Source organism: Apus apus, chromosome 16, assembly GCF_020740795.1.
Source record: "Apus apus isolate bApuApu2 chromosome 16, bApuApu2.pri.cur, whole genome shotgun sequence".
NCBI classification, from domain to species: domain Eukaryota; kingdom Metazoa; phylum Chordata; class Aves; order Apodiformes; family Apodidae; genus Apus; species Apus apus.
The window spans coordinates 5446478-5467315 of NC_067297.1; the positions used below are offsets into that span (position 1 = coordinate 5446478).

The 20838-nt window shown below is 47.7% G+C and overlaps 3 protein-coding genes across 4 annotated transcripts; all 3 read right to left on the bottom strand.

Moving 5' to 3' along the window:
- Positions 1–70: 70 nt before the first annotated feature.
- DDX51 (DEAD-box helicase 51) lies at positions 71–10077 on the bottom strand. Of its 2 annotated transcripts, XR_007891034.1 has the most exons (17): positions 10055–10077; positions 9575–9930; positions 8929–9173; positions 8655–8805; positions 7818–7963; positions 7423–7494; positions 7130–7236; positions 6484–6592; positions 5797–5942; positions 5080–5278; positions 4530–4645; positions 4325–4441; positions 3035–3136; positions 2522–2585; positions 2180–2314; positions 1028–1380; positions 71–327 (listed from the first exon to the last, which is right to left on the bottom strand). XR_007891034.1 is itself a non-coding variant. In XM_051634033.1 (16 exons), the coding sequence occupies exons 1-16, from the start codon at positions 10075–10077 to the stop codon at positions 1354–1356; spliced, it is 2115 nt and encodes a 704-aa protein (XP_051489993.1). In that variant the 3' UTR covers positions 780–1353. The 2 variants fall into 2 exon arrangements, 1 of the variants encoding a protein (XP_051489993.1); XM_051634033.1 differs by lacking the exon at positions 71–327 and having other exon boundaries at positions 780–1380.
- A 688-nt stretch (positions 10078–10765) lies between these two features.
- LOC127391507 (macrophage migration inhibitory factor) lies at positions 10766–13150 on the bottom strand. Its single transcript, XM_051634331.1, has 3 exons — positions 12950–13150; positions 11878–12050; positions 10766–11033 (listed from the first exon to the last, which is right to left on the bottom strand). The coding sequence occupies exons 1-3, from the start codon at positions 13055–13057 to the stop codon at positions 10967–10969; spliced, it is 348 nt and encodes a 115-aa protein (XP_051490291.1). The 5' UTR covers positions 13058–13150; the 3' UTR covers positions 10766–10966.
- Positions 13151–16259: 3109 nt separating this feature from the next.
- LOC127391508 (macrophage migration inhibitory factor-like) lies at positions 16260–20062 on the bottom strand. The gene is given in 4 exon segments (XM_051634332.1): positions 16260–16326; positions 16807–16911; positions 16913–16974; positions 19955–20062. Coding segments are annotated over 4 exon segments (342 nt in total).
- Between the last annotated feature and the right edge of the window lie 776 nt (positions 20063–20838).

A 20838-nucleotide genomic window follows, 5' to 3' on the forward strand; every position in this document is an offset into this window, starting at 1 on the left:
GGGAGGGCCCGGGGTCCCTTCTCCCCGCCTTTTCAGGGCCCGGGGCTCCGGGTAGGGCTGCTCGGGCCCGGGTGGTCTCACAGACCAGGGGCACTGGGGGCTGTCCAGGGCAAAGCTCCAACCGGGCTCTGCCACATCAAACCTGAACTCAGGCTTAATAACTGCCCTTACTTGCTTCATGTAGAGGGAACCCAAAGCTCGGCTGGTGGGATGCAGGTGCCCAAAGCAGATCCTTGCTCTACTCACAGAAGCCCACAGCTCCGGCTCCAGAGGACTTTCCACTTTGGCTGCTCTGATGCCAGCCCAGGCACCCATGCTGGGCAACACCTGCTTGAGGGAGAGAGGGGTCACACAGTAGGAAGACACACATCACCTCACTGCTATAAAACAACCTCCCATTCCTTCTCTCTTCACAAGATGCAACCCCCTTCCTGACACCCAGCCCTCCGACACTCCCAGCATTTCATTTTGCTCCAAGAACACGTTGCTAATGCTGGTGCACGTTCATTTTGTACCACAATACAAGCCAGTCTTGGAGGGTAGTTGCAGGCTGCAACTATGTGGTAGTTGCTTCAGCTTCTGCCAGAGGCAGCTAAAAATACCAGTGGCATGTGTCAAACACAGATTTATGGCCTGCAGGGACACAAATTGACTCCAGCACATTAGACATCTGACATCTTGGTCTGCATTAATACCAACCCATTGCCCAATAATACCCGCTTGTTACCACTGGTACTGCATGTTGGACTGGAACAAAGTAAGGCAACAAGTCAGGAAAATGACAAGAAAAGCAGAAGACTAGAGAAGTGAAAAAATCACTTCAACGGGATCTTCTGGTACCCAGGAATCTTTATTAGACAGTTTAAAAATACATATAATAGTTATTTAGAAGTTGCAGTCACTTCAGCCTAGGGCAGCTTCTGCTACAGGCACTGTAAATGTGTTTATGCACTGCAGATAAGGCTGCTTGTGCAGTAAGACAGAACCATGAGTAGTCCCAGTTCAGAGGCAAGGGCCCAGCCCTCACCTTTGGAGACCAGCAGCTCCATCAGGCCCATGCTGCAGCGACTGGTGGTAGTTTTAGCCACGCCAGCAGGATGTGATCCAAAGTCCTCTTCAAGATAACTGTATCTCAAAATTATTGCTGTCTTTTTTTTTTTTTTAACCAGTAATTGAACTCTGAGTGTCCTTGAAAAGGGAATGAGGTCTGCAACAGTTGACTTTAGATATAATAAGGTTGAGGAGCCAACCATCTGGCTCCATTCAGGGACCATGTCTCCTTGTTACCATCCATGACCTATCCCACTCAGCAGCTGCAGTGCCACAAACACAACCTTCTCTGCTTCCATTCATTCAGGCTCGTTTCTGTGCTCGCTCATTCTGTTCAAAATAAAAAGTTGAGAAGGTGACTGAAGATGCCCGTCTTAGAGTCACACAGAAGGGACTTTAGGGATCAATGGGGCAAGTAAATAACCCTTTCTGCCCCAGTTCCCAAACATTCCTAGTCTACAGCCCCAATCATTGCCCTACTTCCCCCAATCACACATCACAAAGTCTACTATGGACCCCTACTCTACCCATCTGGCAAATTAAATGCCACTCTGCTTTTGTCTAAAAGCTCTCAACCATCCTACTGGTGTATAAAGGAGGGCCTGCAGAAAATCCTTTCCTAGCTTGGAATACTCAACTTCTAGTCAGCATAGCTGTAAATTACAGTTTTAAAACTCTGCGATGACAAAAGGTTTAATCTTTGCATTTTGTTTGCCTTCCTCTGGATAGCTGCCAAAATCCCAAATCCAGAGGTAAAGAGAAAGGCAGAACAGAAAAGAAAACATCACAAACCATAGAACTGAATCATTTAGGTTGGAAAAGACCATTAAGATAATTTAATCCAGCCAAAAGCCAAACGCTGCCAGGTCCACTACTAGATCATGTCCCTAGCACATCTACATTTCTTTTAAACAACTCCAGGATCAGTGCCTTTCTTTTAACAGAAAAACCTTCTTCCCTCCCCACCCTTTCTGAGTATTTCATAATGATGCACCCACAAATGCTGCCCTCACACATAAAAATGTCTCAGTGAAATGAAAGGGACATTAATACTTGTGCTAGTTATGAGTTGCAACAAACCGTGCAATAAGTAGTTTGATTTTTTAATTTTCTTCCTCATTTCAATTACCTTGACTGTCTTCTCAAGCTTACACAGAGCTTCCTCATATTGCTGCAGCAATGGCTTTAATGAGTTACCCTTCACTGGGTGCTTTTTTATGTCCTGGATGCCAGCATCCCTCAGCATCCGCAGAAACCTGCGCTCCTGCAGAACGAGACAGACACAGGATGAGGCCCCACTGCCAGCAGCTGGACACTGAGCACATTTTGGAACATGCTGCCCAGTCAGGAAATAATTGAGGTTTCCAAGCACCAAGCTCAGCTGACTGGAAAAAGTGGGAAGTGTTATGAACCTTATTTTCCTGATGCCTCTGCATGCATCCTTATCAAATCAATCCCACATGTGACATACCTGAATTCTAAGGACCAAGCTGAAAGCAACACCCACTTTTCCTGCACGAGCTGTTCTTCCAACTCTAGAAATGGAAAAAAGTAGAATCGAGTCAGTTTAGCCTCACAGTCACTGCCATTAATCAACTCCAAGAGCCTGAAACTCTCCATATGTAAGAAAGCCTGAGTTTTTTGAGGCCAGCAGGACTAGCCATATGTTACAAAGGATGAACATTTCAAGGGCTCGTTCACAGCTGCTGAGCTGCAGTTTTCTGATCATGTAGAAACCCAATACTTGATGCTGCTCAGACAGCATCTCTCCCTCTGTGAAACACATTTTCTGTACTAGGCTGCTAGTTCTGTTACAGTACCGCGTGACTCTGGTGATGCTAAGTGCTCCATGCTGATTAGAAAGCTCTTTGCCTATTAAAGTAAAATAAATCTTTTTTTTTTTTTTTAAGTGCATGTCACCTTTGCTGTACATTTCAAAGTAACCCAAGCTCAGGCATCTTCCCTGTGCCCTGGGCTGCCTCACCGGTGAACGTAGGTCCTGATGAACTGCGGCGCGTCGTAGTTGATGACATAATTCACTTCTTGAACATCAATCCCTCGTGCAGTGGCATCTGTGCTGATTAACCTGGTTTTAAATACACATAGTCATCTTCAGGTACCATCTCTAGCACTATGCACACAAGTGAAACACAAGAGAAGCCAGGACAACTCTTGCTAACTGAAGCAGGCAGCTGGTCCCTGTGTGACAGCAGCACTGTCAGTCACTCCTTATTGTCACTGTCATGATTAGCTGCCTGCAGAGCTCCAAGCACCACTACAGGCTTCTCACCTACTGTTATGCATGACAAGTTACTGGGTTTTTGCAGGTTCTCCAAGAATGTGACACTAAGCCAGACTGCTCCCACCACACTGGAACTAGCATTCCATAAAGGCACTGAACACAGACAGCGAGGTGTGACATTCCAGTAGTCAAGGAGAAATTTAAGCACCAGGTGGAGATAAAAAGAAAATCCAGAAAATAAATATTTACTTTCTTCTCAGAGACATTCCACAGATGCAATGCCACGGAGACACCAAAATTACAAAGCAAATCAAATACACAGAGTGAAGTAAATCTGTATGCCAGTCTTGTCAGGGATTTCTTTGGTAGGAAGCACTAATACTACATATAATTCCAGCACCAACATCCATTTTCTTCCACTAAATACTAGATGCCAAGCATGGATATTAAACTTACAATTTTCAGAACTGTATGTATTCTGGGCAACTGCATAGAATCACAGAATCATTTTGGTTGGAAAATACTTTCAAGATCATACAGTCCAACTGTTAACCCAGCACTGCCAAGTCCACTACCAAACCATGTCCCTCAGCACCACATCTACATGTCTTTTAAACACCTCCAGGGATGGTGAATGAAATTCTTCCCTGGGCAGCCTGTTCCAATTATCGACAACCTTTCTGGGGAAGAAATTTTTCCTAATATCCAATCTAAATCTCCCCTGGCACAACCTGGGGCCATTCCCTCCTCCTATCACTTATTACTTGGGAGAAGAAGAAGTAGTTACATTTACTGCTTGTTAAAATACAACACACAGAAATTCAGATTACAGTTAGATTAGAGCTGGTCAAGCTACACTCAGGGTAAACAATTAAAAAGTCACAATTCCAAGTCTCATGCCCATTCTGCAAGTTGCTCCCTGCACACTCTGTCTCACAGAAAACCTCCCTTAACTGTGCTCTTGGTTCTACCCAGCTTTTCACACTGGAAATAGCCTATGTTGGAAAACATGCAGGAAACAAAGATGCTCACAGTTGTATTTTTCCTTGCTCAAATTCCTTCATGGTTCTCCGTCTCTCATTCGGAGGTAACCGAGAAGAAAACTCAGCCACAGTGACTCCACCAAAGGCTTTAACCAGCAGGAACAATCTGTAGGTAAATGTAGAAACATTCACTTCACTATCTCTGTACCATTACTTAACAGGTACTACTATAGTGATCTCATTAATATATTCACCTGTGAGAAGCTTCCCTGGAATTGGTGAAGCACAACACACGGGTAAATTTCTTTATCAGCATGAAATGCAAGAGGAGCAAAGGCTTGGAATTCAGATCACAAGGCACATAACATTGCTGGAGTCAACAGGGAAGAAGTTCAGAGAGAAAAATTACTTCCTGCCAAGGCTATAATTTCTGAAACCCACTACCCTTCCATCCTACACAAGCCTAGATGTTTTGCAACCAACAGCAGCAAAACCAGACCCCACACCACCACTCCCTTTTGAACAAGTCACAGTTACAGATTGGAAGGATACACCACAGGGTGGAGACAGATCTGGGCTGTTCTGATGTTACCTCTTCTCCACTACAAGTAACAACATGTATTGCCTCCTAGTCTACAAGGGTGAGATGTATCTACATGCCTTGAAATACATGTGAGACATGGACAGCTGGTGAGTGCTACTACATTACTTTGTATCTCCACTCCCCATTGCTGGTGAACTTAACTCATTCTGGAGCTGAACAAATTTTCAAGCACAAGTTATTAAAGAGAATTACTGTCATACCGAGAGCCCCTCAGGGAGTGTGTATTTCTTATCAGTATCTTGTTCAGCCTCTGTTCCATCTCCAAGAGTTTTTTTCTCAGAATAGACAGACGTGAAGAGGCGAGGCTGGAATAAGTCCAGCTGCTGCAGCTTCTCTGGGTCCTGGGTCAGGGTGGCTGAAAACAGCAGTTTCTGTAAGGGTATCTGAGGATAGCAGGAGCTGAAACACATAGCACACAGACACTCAGTTCTGGGGACAGGGCAAAGGAGTTCCTCCACAAGTGCCTTCAGATGATCTTACGAGGGAAACAATTAACTCTTTATGCTCTTCCTGCCCTGAGCCCTTCCTGTAGGTTCTTTTCCACCCTTGTGTTATGGTGGAGTTCACAGACAGAACTGATCAGTGCTCTCAACCAACTGGACAACCCTCACTAGTCACCCCTGCACACAGCCTTTTCTCCCAGTTACCCCTGTCCTCATCCCAGCTGCTTCCTTCATCGGTCACTGGTCTCAATTTCTGACCTATCTCTACCATGCTGTATGAAAACAGTAGCTGCAGATAGTTCCAGTTTTCCTTCAAAACTATTACTCAGCTTGCCAGAAGGCATTACTATAGCTGCTGTGCAAATGAATCACAGAACTGCAGCATCTGCACATTTTTTAGGGAGTGCTGTGAAGCAGGGCAGTGGCATCTAGGTGCTGGTGTCTCTGTTATCAGGAATGCACTTGGCAACTTACCTGGCTGCTGTTACAGGCCCTGGCTTAGTCCTCTGAAAAAGCATCTTGGAGCCAGAGCAATTTTCTACTTGGAATGCAGCTTTGACAACTTGGTTCAGACAGTTCTGGTGCATGTCGTCGATCATACGGTCAGCTTCATCAACAATCTGAACTCACAAGGATGAAAACCACTATGTATTAAATACTGTCCAACATCAGGCACCTTTTCTTTTCCTTTTAATTATTGTTATCAACTGAAAGCAGAAGTTTCTACCCCAGAACTGAATTTTGCTTTTATTTCAATGACTCAGAAGCCTGACGTTCAAACTACACACATGTTCATCTGCATGTAAATCCAAACCATGTCTTCAAATAAGACAAAAAAATCTCCACGTCCTAAATAAGACTGCAACTATGTCTCTGCACAGACACCCACAAGATGGAAGCTACTACAGTCTGAAAATTTACCCTGACCAATAAGGCTTTACTCTGAGTTTGTGTTTGCAAGAGGCTCAGAGAGAAGGGGAAGTGGGTGGTGGATGCTTGGGTGTCACGAGTCGGAATAAAACATCTCATCTTCAGACAGCTGCCTGAACAAGCTGGAGCACGGCCCATACAACAGTTCAGAGATGTGTTTGTGTACCATGTGAGGGGCAAAAAGGATCTGGCAGCTGTAATGGACCCTGGAGACCCGTGGAACAGACTCACCAGGAAGCGAAGCTGCGCCAGGCTGAACCCCGGGGTCTGGCTGATGTGATCCGTGAGCCGCCCTGGCGTGGCCACGATGATGTCAGCCAGGCTGCAGTAGCCTGTCACTCTGAAACAACAAGCCACCCTTCAGTGAGTGTCTCCCTGCACTTTAAAGCATGTAACAGAGATCCTTAGTCAGCAGACCTTCAAAATTTTCCTACCATTCAATTAACTGAGAAATAATAAAACTCAAACATGCACTTTCATTTTGGAGATCATTCACGGGCAGTGCTGGACACTAACCCCTAGTGCCCATCGTCCTCCCTCATTTTAAACAGAAAGCATTGCTCTTAATTACTCTTAAAAACAGCTTCATTGCAGCAAAATCCCAATAATTTCTACCTGTGGGTATAAAAGTTTGTATTCTCATCAGCTGGTCAAGAACCCCAAAAATCTAGTGAAACATAACAACCAGAAAAAGGGGCAACAGTAGTAGCAGACACTTTGACAAAGACAGAACAAACCTTGTCTAGCCTATAAACCCACTGCCCAAAATCATTATTGCACAATGGTGTGATGCAACAGCCTATATTCTGATCCCTGCTTACTGAGATTAAATGGTTTATAACTTCTATAAACCTTATCAAAAGACCTTTTAACCTACTTTTTCTGGATAAGCATCTCCTGCTCCTTTGCAAAAGATTTCTGGCCAGTAATCAAAACGACCTTCAGACCTGTCCCATCAGTGTAAATGTTGAATACTTTACTCACCTGCAAAGAAACAGGCTTTGTTAGCCACACAAAATCAGTTAAAACAATACTTTTCTTGATGCTAACAACATCAACCCCCCTGACAAGTCTTCAACCTGGTTCACAGAACAGCTAAGCACAGCACTGACTGCACCAGCCTTTGTCATGGTCCAGTTCTGCTCCCAGAGAAGGTCAAGAGCCACTTACCTGCTGTGCCAGCTCTTTGGTGGGCAGCACAACCAGAGCTCGTACTTGGCACACGACTCGGTCCAGCAGAACCTGCCAAAACAAAGGCCAAGTGAGTCCCTGAGAGCAGTGGGGAGAGAACGGGGTTCTCGTGTCTAACGTGGTGAGAAGAGATGGTCTTGACACAATCCCATGGAGTTTTTACTCCACTCCACCCTCCTAACTCCTCATACCGTGTCTAGGAGGAGCGAGATGCTGAGACAAAGTGAACTGACACAGCTCCCTTAAGACAGCTCTGAGCTAAAAAACTGCTGCTTTGCACCCACAGATTCCTTGGCTTTTTGATCTGCTTCTAAATTTAAACAAAAGCAACCCCAGCATTCTCCCTACAGATGCTTCCCTGGAGACAAACTCACCTGTACTATGGGTATGACAAAGGACAGGGTTTTCCCACTGCCCGTGGGAGCCGAGACGCAGATGTCCTTGGGGCGGTATCCCCCCTGCCCCACCAGGTACCCATTGGATGCACTCTGGAGGATAGCAGGAATCACCTGTGCCTGAACTGAACAGAAATGGAAACAAACATCAACTACAATTAATGAACTGGACTAAAACCAATGTATCTGCAGCCTACTTTAACAGGCACATGCTGCCTTTCCTGCCTCACCTTGCGGGGGGTCTCTGCCACAGCCTGAGCCCCCAGGCTCAGCTGGACCAAGTCATTGGCTGAAGGTCAGAGATCCCACCTTCCTCCCTCCCCTTGCCCTTCCTTCCAGCCGTGCTTTCTGCTCATTTAGGAGCTGGCAATTATCAGACTTGTCTGCAAAGCTGGTAAAAGATAGAAAAAGACCAACAGCCTTATTGCTTGAGCAGTTTCCTGCTGCTTTAATGAGCTGAACAGATTCTCAGAGAGGTCTGATAAGAGCAGAAACAGCAGAAGGGACTAGAGCACATGCCTGGTGTAAGGGGGCAGTGGGAGGACACAAGCAAGGCCTCCCTCTTTTGGCAGCTGGGAGCTATTACTGCAACCCACTTTATTTTGTGGAGCTGCATTTATGACCATATAACAGATTTAATTACTCAGCCTAGATAAAGCTTTCCAAGTCAAGGGTTAACACTGGTACAACCACCTGGATGCATTAAACTTGGTTTTATCCTATATTTTACCCCACTGACTACAGAAAACATCCAACAATGTGCTGCAAGAACTACCCAAGGCAGTTCAGGAAGACACAAAAGCACTGTCAAGGTACCTGGAAAAAAGGACTCGATCCCATTCATTTGAAGCTTTTTCAACAGCCGGGGATGAATTCCTGGGACATCTCCAATTGGAACCAGATTATCCTTGATCCGTTTCTGCACCAGTTTGGGTTGGGCAAGCCAGTGTGGTAAGAAGGGCTGAACCTGAGGTGAGGGAAGGAATAACACAGTGTTTCTGCAGTCAAACGGGCAATGCCATAGGTGAAATAAGCTGGTAAGAGGCACGTTCCTTCCTGACTGTCATCAAGTTCCAGTCAAGCTAATTACCTTCTGCACTGGCTTTATGTCATAGTCTCCAAGAACCTCAAAACTGGAAGGTGGAGGTTTTGCCTCTTCCTCTGAGGCTGCTAAGGTCAGCTCCTCCTTGGTGCTTTGATTTCCTTCAGCTCTTTCCCTATTCGCTTCCTCCCTTGTTTCAGTTCTCCTGGTTTCCTCATCCCTCTTCTTCCTTTTAGCAAGTTTATTGCTAAGGTTAGTCCTGTTGTCCTGTGGTGTGATGTCTTCTTCAGACTCTGGAAATTAGGTAACAGGAATACAAGGCTACAGATGGGAATATGCTACAGGAAAGGGCTGCAAGGAACATTTTACAATATAGGACTTCAGCAACTACTTGCAAGCTTCTCTTTTTCTCTAAATCCAAGTGCAAAAGCCAAACATTTCTTCGTTGGAATGCAGGAAACTAAAGATTGGGTGACAGGCTTTCTTCCTTCCCTTACACTAAATTGATCCTCAGAGTTTGCAATATTGGGCTTCCCCCTAAAAAAGGAATTACTTTGGGAACACATTAAGCAGAAGAAAGCAAAACTCACTATTGGGTAAATCCAGCAAGTTACTCAAGGGGCAGTGAAACGTCTTGTGTTGAGAACGGACAACCACAACGAGCCCAAACCCCACAGCCTCCGTTTACCCGTACCTGCTTCAGTCCTCTCTTGCCGCACTTGCGATTTTCTTCTCTTTTCCTTCTTCCTCTTGGAGGCGGTGCCGCCCGCTGCTGCCTCCTCAGCGCCCGGCCCCTCTTCGGAAGGGCCGCGAGGCTCCCGCTGCCTCCTCGGCTGCTTCTGTCCCCGCGCGCCGGACGGCTCGTCACTCTCCCTCTCTCTCTGTCCTCCCTCGGGTTGGCCCCCGGGCCCGGCTCCTCCGGACGCCCCTTCCCCTCCCTCCCGCTGCCTGCTCAGCCGCCGGGCCTCGGCCTGCTGGCGCAGCCTCTGCAGCAGGGCCCGGGCTCGCTCCTCCGCTCCGCTTCCCTCCTGCTCCTCCTCCCCGCCGTACCTGAAAGGGCCCAGACACAACCTCCTCAGGCCCGGCCCGCCCCGCCGGGCCCGGCCCCCTCCGCTCCAGCCCCGGGGCCGCAGCTCCCGCCGCCCTCCCGAGCGGGGCGCGGGGCGCCCGGTACCTGCGGACGCAGAACAGCGCCATGGCGGCGCGCGGGGCTGGCGGCGCGCGGGGCTGGCGGCGCGCGGGGCTGGCGGCGCGCGGGGCTGGCGGCGCGCGGGGCTGGCGGCGCGCGGGGCTGGCGGCGCGCGGGGCTGACGTCACGCGGGGACGGCGCCGGGCGGCGCGCGCGGCGGGAGGCTCCGGGAGGCGTCGCGCGCTCCCTGAGGGGGCGGCTGGAAAAGGGCGGGAAGCGCTGAGGGGAGCGGGGGGACCCGCAGCCGCCGCTCGGGGCAAGGGCAGCACCTCGAGGCGGTGACGGGCGGGCCCCTGCCGTGCCCGGCCGGCAGGCTCCTGAAGCGACAGGCACGGTGCTGGCCTCAGCAGCGCTTCCTTCCCTCGTGGTAACGGAGGGAGGCAAAAAAAAAAAAAAAAAGCTTAAGAGGCACAGGGAAACAAAAAAAGAAACAAACAAAGGGCTAAAGTGAAGACAAAACCTCAGAGCAACAAGAAACCCTGAAGGCACCTACATCCTCTGGAGCTCAGCAAGGTAAAACAAAATCACCCTGGAGGGCCGTCAGGTACCTGCTACTGAAAATAACCCTGCTGTGAAATGCCATGACTGAAAAAGGGAGGCAACCCGAAGCGTTTGTGTGTTTGGTTTAGCACTCAGAGTGAAATGGATAACATCACCCAGCTCCGTTCCCAACCGGCCAAAGCGTACACCAGGCAGTTTAATTCTAAATCTTTTATTTGTTTTCTACACAGAAAACGTAGGAATGTTGAAGCAGCAATATTTAAACACACTATCAAGAAGCCATCAATCTGTGAGAGAGCACAAAATGGGACATGGGGCCATTTGTGCAGTGGTCTCTGCTAAGGGGCAGGGTGAGGGCAGATCCGGGAACAGCCTCTTCAGACAGATGGGAGAGGTCTACGCAAAGGTGGAACCATTCCAGCCCACATTGGCAGCGTTCATGTCAAAGTAGTTGATGTAGACCCTGCAGAGAGGCACAGGAAGACACAATGACCTTCAATCATTTATAGTAGTAATGAGTGAAACAGGACAACAGAATGGGGGACAGTGCTTCCCATCCCTCAGAAGTTTCAAGCTTAATTTTTACTGAAATCTAGCTAACTTCTCTCGTAGAGCCTCCAAACTGTCAATATTCCTCAGAGTCCCTGGAATTGTACTTTTACATTTTTTTAAAATACAAACTACTCTTCTCCAGGCAGGGACCATCCAGACAACACACAGCTTTTGTCCAGCAGCCTGTCAAGAATTTCCAGAGATCAAAACCTTTTGTTTCTGAGCACTGCAGTCCTTCACACATGTCAGACAGCCAGGCAGCCTTATGAAAGCCAAGCAGGCCCTCAGGGCTGGCTCCACACTTCTCCCTTCCAACTCCAGCAAGTCAGTGGGAGCAGGTTCTTCCCATCCTTCACCCAAGGCACCACAGGCTCCAAGGGAGCTGCTCACAGCCTGCTGGCTTCTGCTGTGTCTTTCAGTTCCAGGCTGTTACTGCTCCTCCCTTGTGTTCTCAGTCTCCCATCACCAGAGGACATCACACCTCAGCAGCAAAAAAACCCACACTGTACAGCTTGTCAGTCCTCTGGGATTTTTTCCCTACCCTGAGAACAGGAAGCCATTTAATTGAGGACTCTGAAGGGGAAGAATTAGGCATCAAGCTCTTCAATGGACATGAGAACACTGCAAACAATCACTTTGTATTTTCTCAAACACATGGACTTATTCCCGGCTTTTCTGTACTTTTAAATAAACTTTTCAAATCAGTTTCAGAAAGCCAGATAAACAGGACGAGTAACATCAGGCCCCAGCCTCACCTGTCTGCAGATACATGCAGGTGCTTGGACATCAGATCACACAGGAGCTTGGTGTAAGTCTTGTTCTGCTGCCCTCCAATTTTGCCGATGCTGTACAGGCTGCAGAGCGCGCAGGGATCAGTGGAGCCCCCGAAGGACATCATCTGATCAGGTACGATGTGCACCGCGATGTACTGTAGCGAGAGAACCAATGGATACAGGGTAACTCCCCTTCCCTCTCCCGATACAAACCTGCTCGGGGTACGAAGGAAGCAGGGCAGTTAGGTGCTGTGTCCCGGCAGCGCTGCCCCTCGCACCCGTGGAGAGCCAGGCCCCCCAGCCCGGGGATCCCCCAGCCCAGCCCTCGGGTGCAGGCTGTGTTCCTGCACAGCCCCGGGCGAGGCGGGCTCTGCCGCCCGCCACAGCAAAGCGCACGTGGCTGGAGATAAAGGCTTTAAAACGGTATTTGTGTGCCAGAATTCACACCCTCAAATCACGGACTGAGCCACCGGGCGTGTCTACGGGCTGCTCCGCAACTCGGCCTTGGCGGGCGTTGGCTGCACGGGCGGCAAAAGCAGCGGGGCCCGCGGGGCTGCGCCGGTCCCGGGGTGTCCCGGAGCAGCTCAGCGGGAAGGGGCGGCCCGGAGCTGAATGCCGGTACCTGCTACCGCGCTGTGCCAGGCTGGCCTGGCAGCCACGGCCCCATCCCCAGCCGCGCAGCCGCAGGGCTGAGGCCCCGGCACGGACAAGCCCCCACCGCTGCGGCTGCTCCAGCACCCGGGCCGGTAGCCTCGGGGCCCGCTCGGCCCCGGAGCGGGCAGAGGCAGGCCTGCCGCCGCTCCCCCGGAGGGCTGTCGGCCGAGGGACCGGGAATAAGCCCCTTCCCCGGAGCAGGGGGCCCGCAGCCCGCCGCGCTGCGGGGGCTCCTCTCCCTCCGCGGGCCCCGCGCACGTGGTCGCCCGGGTTCCATCCCCATCCCGGGGCGGCCGCCGCTCACACCGGGCCGCAGCCGCTCACACCGGGCCGCAGCCGCTCACACCGGGCCGCAGCCTCTCCGGCGCCGGGCAGCACCGGCCCCGCCGCCCGCCCTCACCTGCGCGGGCTTGCCGGTGGCCTTGGCCAACTGCTGGGTGAGGTCGCCCAGCAGACTGTCGGGCACGGCGTCCTTGCAGACGTTGGTCTGGATGGTGAACATAGGCATGGCGGCGGCGGGGCCGGGAGCGGAGCAGGCGGGCGCGGCGGGGCTGGCGGCGCAGTGCGAGCGGGCGGCGGCGGCGGCGCTTTTAGTGCGTGGGGCCGCGCCGGCCTTAAAGGGGCCGCGCCCGGCGGGGCGGGGGGAGCGGCGGGGGGGACGGGCACGGACACTGACGGTCAGGCTGCTGGCCTGGCTCACGGTGCCCTGCCGGCCAGAGCTCTCCCCCGCTTCCTGCCGTTATTGGCTTGCTTTGTTACTGCTATTGAGCATTTTTTTGAGGATACGCTGTAGGCTCCTCCCTGGAACCGAGCGAGTCCTGCCGCGCTGGGCAGTTCATACGTAACCTGGTGTCAGCGCATGTGGTACCACTATCCATCGGCTTTGGCAGGATCAGGGGCAATAAAGGATCAGGCCTTAGCTCGGCAGTTGCAAAATGGGACACTAGCTCTGGCTCCGAAGGGAATTCTTTTCCTTTTGCAAAATAAAGGCAGATTCGTACATTTTTTGTTTTAATTTTTGTGCATAGTTTTAACACAGTGCAAGCAGAAACGCCTGACTTGCTGGCATGCTGATCTCTAACGCTTTTCAATCAAAGTGAAAGTGATCTATTACCCCTCAGCATCCTCATTTTTTTATATTTTGGAGAAAGGCAGAAGTGATCATCTTTTGCTTAGCAGTGAAATGGTGCGTGTCTGTTCGGAGGCGAGAGGCCGCCCGAGAGCTGAGCCTGCTGTGTGATGCCACGCACGTAGGCTGCGGAGGGCACGGCTCCCCGCCCTGCCTCTGCCTCCGCACCGACTGAGGTGACTCACAGGAAGGCTAAAAGGGGATCAGGCCCAGAGCCCGCTCCACACAGACGGTTTACACACAAGGAACTGAGCACCTGTTATTTTTTAACAACGTCCCAGCACTGCTGCTGCTAGAAAGCTGGGCCATACATACATGTTACATGTGTGGACACACGTGAACACACGTAGCCCTGAACGAAAAATAAGGGATGGCACTGTATGGGAATGCTTTGGGCTGGCACAGGCTGTTACACTGAGGACTGGCAGGACTGGAGCACTTATTTTTTTAGTGATTAACAGTGCTATTAAGACCTGAGATCCTCAGTTCTTTGCCATTGCCCAGTGCCTCTGATGCCTCCCCCCTTCCTGCCTCCCAGAGTTGTCGTATGGGATGGGAATTCTGGCAGTCCAGATAGAAAAACTCAAGAGCCATGTCACCACTGGTGTGCTTGCTCTGTGGCCCTTGGCCACATTGCCACAGAAGAGGAAGACAGCTACAATTTCATTATCTTTTGTCCCCTTTCCTAAGGAAGAAGCAATGCATTACATTTTCATAACTTCTAAAGATGCATTTTTAGAAGTTAACCAAATACAAGTGTGCATGTATGTGTGCTCTCCTCTCTCACGTGATTGCTCCAGACTCATGCATTCACTATGCATTTCCTGGATGCACAGCATCTGTTTTAAAACACAACTGCTTGTGGCTAAAATAAGAACAAGGAAGAAATGTGTCCAAGAGCAAAAAAACTGAAAGGTAAAATGCTTTATAGAAATATACCAAAGAGCATTGTAATGATGTGCCAGAGGCAAAGGCAGCTTTTATATTCCCTGTAAGGATTGTATAGCAAGTAGTAGTGATGTTAATAACACTTGTGCCAGGAGGCATGTTACAAACACACATTTCAAGGTCTGGATGCTGTGAGAATAACTCTGAAATGTAGAAAGGCTTTAGAAAAGATGTGGGGCAGGCTGAAGTTGTGCCTGGAGGCTGCCTGCAAATCGCAGGGCTGGGGCATGCAGGGATTGCAGTTGCACACATCCACCTGCATCACAGTCAAAACCTGGGCACAGAATAACTGGGCATTTAGAGAATGCTGGTGTTGTGGCTCCAAGAACTGGCAGAGGCAGCACTCTTGGAGCAGGTGGCCCTATCGAAAAGGCAGATTGATTTCTAGAGGAGAAGACTGCCTCCCCATGGAAGATCCTGTCTGTTTAGGGGCTTCATAGCTGTTCTCCACAGGCAATTCTGCCAAAAGTCTACCTACTTTGTGCCATGTCTAGCTTCCTCAGGCAGCTCTGCAATGCATTAAGTGGAATGAAAAATATTTAATAAGATATAATGTGTTTAGATGCTAAATAGCATGTTGCTTCATTGGCTGTGCTGCTTTGATTCACTAAAGCAGCTTTCATTTGTTATTTCAACAAAGCATTATTGCAGGTTGAGATACAGGCTTGTATTTAAACAATGTGGCTGCAAAGCAAAGCTGTGATAGGGACAAAATGGATGTGCACAGTAGAGCTCAGGACAGAGGTGAGATGGGTTTGTTATTCCAGAAAAAAAAAAAAAAAGTCTCAGAACACCTAATTTTAGAGATTCAGGAAACAGATCTGTACTCAGACTTTCTATTTTACTTTGGAAGCAAATTGTTCTTTGACCAAGGGCTTGAATAATAAATATTTATATGGAAAACTTCCTTTTGTAATTAATTCATTACTTTGGCCTCTGGGAATGGCTCACTGTGCCTGTGCCTCATTTTGAGCCGTGCTCTAATCTCCACTGTCACTGCAAATTGTTCAATGGATGAAAAGGGGAGGGCAGAACAGTGAACAGTGGGTTTTTCCATTTACTTTCTCTGCCTATTCCTGAATCTGGAGAGATTCTTACAGCAGACTGACTTTTCTGCTGAACATCTAGAGGTCCATGTAGTGTTAATCCATGTACTGCAATCCACCCCTGCAATCCCATATTTTCTTGTTTTGAAGAGAGGGCTGTATTACAGCCACATCTATTGACTGAAATGAAAGTGTATTTTGAAACCAGGTCAAGATAGCTGTATTTAAATTTGGCCAGGCACACTGGCATGAACCAGGCAAAGGCATATCCAGATGAAGTGTCCATATTTACCCAGAAGACTGAATTGGTTTTTTTAAAAAATAAAAGCTTCTGTATTTTGAGAAAACACCTTCCATCTCAACCACAGGCCTTTCTAGAATAACAAGACTGTCTCAGTCATAAGGCTCCTGCTGGATTTTTACTTTTATTTAAGCAGCAAACAAATTGTTAAGCAGCAGCACGTAGCCATGAGTGAGGCACCACTGCCATTTCTGTTTGTGCCAGATACCAGTAATGTGCCTAGAACTGCAGTGCTCAGAAACCATGGTGAGGGTTCAAGAAGAACCTGTTACCACTCAAGGGCACCTCAAGCAAAGGTGGTGTTGTTCCAGCCTACATTTCCAGCACTGATGTCAAAGAAGCTGATGTAGATTCTGAAAGGGAAGAAAGACACTGTTAGCTGCTGAGGGCTGAGTGCTGCAGTCTGGCCATCCTGCAGCAGGATGTACACAGCCACACTGCAGACTGTCCCCCAGAACTTTACACTTCTCAGGCCTCCACTTGTACCCCACAGGCAGCAGGGAGGTGTTGGTACACATCACTCAAGTTATCTCTTTAATAGCATTATATTGTGTTGGTACTGAGGCTATTATTGCACATGAGATCTGTGACTACATGGAGTATCTGAGCACCCATCATTTTAACTAAAGGAAATCTTACAGCTTCTGGGCATTGGTATTGCAGCTCATGCAGATGCTCCTTTTCTCATTTTAATTGAAGAGTTGTTCTATTGACTTAGCATTTAGCTTTTTCAAGCAGAAACTTAATAGAAGAACACCAAGGGACAAGTCTGGGATTCATAGTTTCAATAATCTGTGTGAAGTCATGAGAGACAAGTTGCTCTGTGAGCTCACCTGTCAGATGGTATTTTCAGCTGTTTGTTCAGTAGGTCACAAAACAATTTGGAGTAGACCTTGTTCTGCTCCCCTATCTTGCCAATGCTGTAGAGAAAGCACAGCACAGGGGTCTGCAGAGCCACCAAAGGACATCAGCAGATCAGGAGAGATCTGAATTGCTAGGTACTGTTGGAAGAATAAAAAATTATTTTCCTTCGCTGTGTTAGGAAAGGTTTTGAAACTTCAGGAAGGTGTTAGCATACCTAAACTGCAGTTACAATAGGTGCATGCCTAACAATTACGCTTTTGAAATTCTCCTGCATGTGCTTCATTGCACTTCCAGTCTTCCTAAATATTTTCCTGCAAGTCACAAAGATTACATGAAATACAATTACATTCCCATGACATACCATTCAGAAATGGGCACTGCCATGCCAATTCTTTGTTCTATTGCAGAATGGCTGTATTCCTAAGCTAAAAAAAATTAAAAAAGCAAAAAAAGCAGCAGACAGTCCCAGGCACTCAGAGATGTTTTTTACCACTTACTAAAAGGCAAATAGTTTCACTCTTATTGTTGTGCCAAAGTCACCCTGGGCCAAAGATCTTCGTGCTGCCTCACAACCTTCAATCCCAGGGCGCCCAAGTCCCTACTAAAAAGTGGGTTCTGGAAGCTCAGCCCAGGGACACTGTTGGAATGAGGACCCTGCAGTATCATCTTTACTGACTTTGCACCTTGGGTAGAAAGTTCAGATGCTCCAAGAGCTCAGTGACCTGCAATACTTCCAGACCCTCCTCCAAGGCAGCAGGCTCTCCCTGCCCGTGCGGGAAGGCTGGGCGGGAGTGGGGGTGTGCGGTTGCATTGCTGCCGCCCTACGTTCCAGAGAGATTTTGCACCTCACTGGCTCCTGCTGCAGTCTTCCCTGCTGAGGTAAATGTGAACTGACACAGCAGAGGCCTAAATCAACATCCCTCTCATTAAACAAAATACAGTCTAATCCTGCTTTTGTTCTTGAGAGCAGGAAAAATACAATAAAGTATCTATGTTAATATTAATGACGAGCCTGCAATTTTCCCTGCTGCTAATACACAGTGTCAGATCCACATACTGGGGAATCCAGGGATCAGTTCCTTTGGCATTCATCTGTTTTCTGGTCTTACCCACGTTTATTAGCAGCGCATCATTGGAACTCAGCAGCAATTAACCCTCTTGGTAAAACAAGCTAGCCTGAGTACCAGGAGCTGTCTGGGTAATTAGTCTTGGTCATCATTTACAGCTTGTTTTGGCACAAGGTGCATCAGACCACAGTGTACAGGCTAAGTCAAGGAGACCCTGCTGAGGTATCACTTGCTTGGCTCTGTTCTCCCCTCACTGGACACCCTGTGCTTTGTGCTAGATGTAGGTACAGATATGGCTTTAGCATCTACCCCAAAGCAGATTATTATTAAATAAAAAAATCAAACCAAAATGTTAATTAGCATTATTTTCTTCTTAGAGCAGATTGAAAGTGTCTGAAACAGTTTTTGCAATAGAAAAAAACTATTTGATTAAAAATAAAAACCAGTATTTTTTTCAAATGGTACCATTTCCTGCAAGAGGAAAGCTCTGCATTCCAGCCCATCCTTAATCCTTTCCTTCTTTCTATGTTATAACTAAGAGACTCTGCCTTTACTATTGCCTCCTTTGTCACAAAGAGTTTGCATGTTCTTCTTCAAAAAAGCTCTTTGTTGTTCCCTGTATATTTCTAAGTCCCATTACATATCAATGCCACACAAACCTGCTGCAGCTGCATCCCAGCCCTGGCCTCCAGCTTTATATTCAGGAGCTGTTATGCAAGAACCACCAGCTGACATTCCCCCCACCCCCCAACCAGCAAGTACTTTTTTGCTAGAATGATTAAAAGAAAATTTTTTTTTGCAGAGGGATAGAACACATCAGTTTTACATAAGAATTTTGTTTCATTACCACATGTGTTGGAAAAAAATAAATCTTACTCCCCTTTACAGTTTAGCCTGCTTTTTGTGGAAACAAGGCTTATACAAGCCTAAAACATGCTTCTGTTCCTGGAGATAACTAACTTCAGTCAAACTTGGCAGAGATTGATTTCCTACATGCTTAATGAGACTGGTTGATTGCACAGAACTCCATTACTGTTCCTAGAGAAACTGCAACCCTTTCATCAGACATCAAACAGTATCACCTGGAACAGGCAGAGTAGAACCAGGCTTTCCCAGGGAGATTGTTGTTTTTTTTCACTATGCATCAAATCAGCTTTATGAGATCATCCAGCCACACACTACTGTCTTCTAAAGCCTACAGCCATACTACAGCAAATAGAAATACTCTAATTATGAGAGAGTGCTGAGCTGAGAATTTCTAATTGGTCAAATAAATGTCAGTGCTATTCACAATCCCATAGAAACTTGAAACATTTCCCTCCAAGAACTAGCTGAAATCTTGCTGCAAGTTAAGCTGGCTGCTTCCTGCCTTATGTCACTGATGAAGGAAAAAATGGTAAAGATGTTCCTGACTCTTCCATAACAGCCTCCCTCTTTAGCTTTCTCTCCTAAAAAAGCCAAAATGTCTGTTAATCCTTACAGTCTCTTATTTCTTCAGCGTTTTTCCTTTGGTGCATCTATTCATCTGCCTACCTCTTTCTCAAACTAGAGGGCCCAAGGCTGGAGGGAGTACTTCTACTGAGGCTTGGTTGCAACTTGTGTACAGCTGAAGTTAAATTCCCCTGCTCCCAAGCATTGTCTTGACTCCTATTTGTGTGGTAACCCATAATAGCTCCTCAGATCCTTTGCTCTGTAATAAATTATTCTTTGTCTTCTGTGCAGTTCATCTTATTGATATTGAAATACAGCTCTTGACTTGAGAAGATCTTGCTTTCTTTAATTCTTACTGTCTCCTGTGCATACAAGCTATGGTCATCTGCACAGCTCAGTCCACCATCACACACAAAGCTACTTTAAGTATTTTAAGCATTTTGAGACCTCAGCAGAGCTAAGTCACAGCAAACAAGTATTTGGTATTTGTACAGAGAGAAGACTCTAAATACCAATGAACTATTAGATATATTAGTTTAGAGAGGCTATTGCTGAGAAATAGTTCACTGCATAGGCACAGCTGAATAAATGTAGAAAACACTTGGGGATCTGGACTTACCTGTGCTGGTTTGCCCATTGCTTTTGATAACTGCTGGGTGAGCTCCTCTGTGAAAGACTCTGGAACATTCACCTTGCTTATGTTTGTATTAACAATGAATTTAGACATCTTCAGATTGCAAGGTTTTCTTTCAGCTCACCCTTTTTACAGCCTTGTTTCTAACTCACCTGCAAGACAACTTACCTCACTATGCTGGTGAGCATCTCAGGAGCCTTTAAATAGCCAGAGGTACCTCCTGCAGGTGCACCTGGGTTGTTGGGAGTGCCTGGGGAGGTGAAGCTGCCTGGGCTCTCTGCAGGCTGCTGCTAATAGAGATGGTCAGGGTATAGCTTACACAGATGGACAGGGAGCTTTTTGAGCTTGGGAAATGAAGGCATCCAAAATGACACTTTGTATTTGGATACAGTCTGATCATGAAAACCAGTGAAAAAGCAAGTGTTTCAGAGACTGAGAGTGGGAGAGTTATAATGTACCTCTTAATGCAAGTCTTATAATTATTGTAAAGAAATTTAGATAGATGCTTCAGTTGTGAGGTCTGTGACTCTTTCTGTGGAGTAGACCATAACAGAAACCCCCCCATAGCACATGTTGTGGAGACCTTCCCTGAACTGTGACTAAGTCATGACAAAGATGCCTTAAAATCAGGGTTTTGATTTTCTACTGTGGTGAACACTGGATTCTACATACTCAGAAAGGGTTTGTTTTCAACGTGCTCCTTTGTTGTGCAAATAGTCCCATAACAGTCAACAGGATCTCCTGAGAGACAGGAAATCCACAGGCTTTCCAAAATGAGCAGTTTTATCCAGAGCAGAGTATGTGGCAGAGCTGGGATCAGTTCTTTTTGCTGCCTAGTAGAGTCTTAGATGAGAGAAGTGATGTAGAGG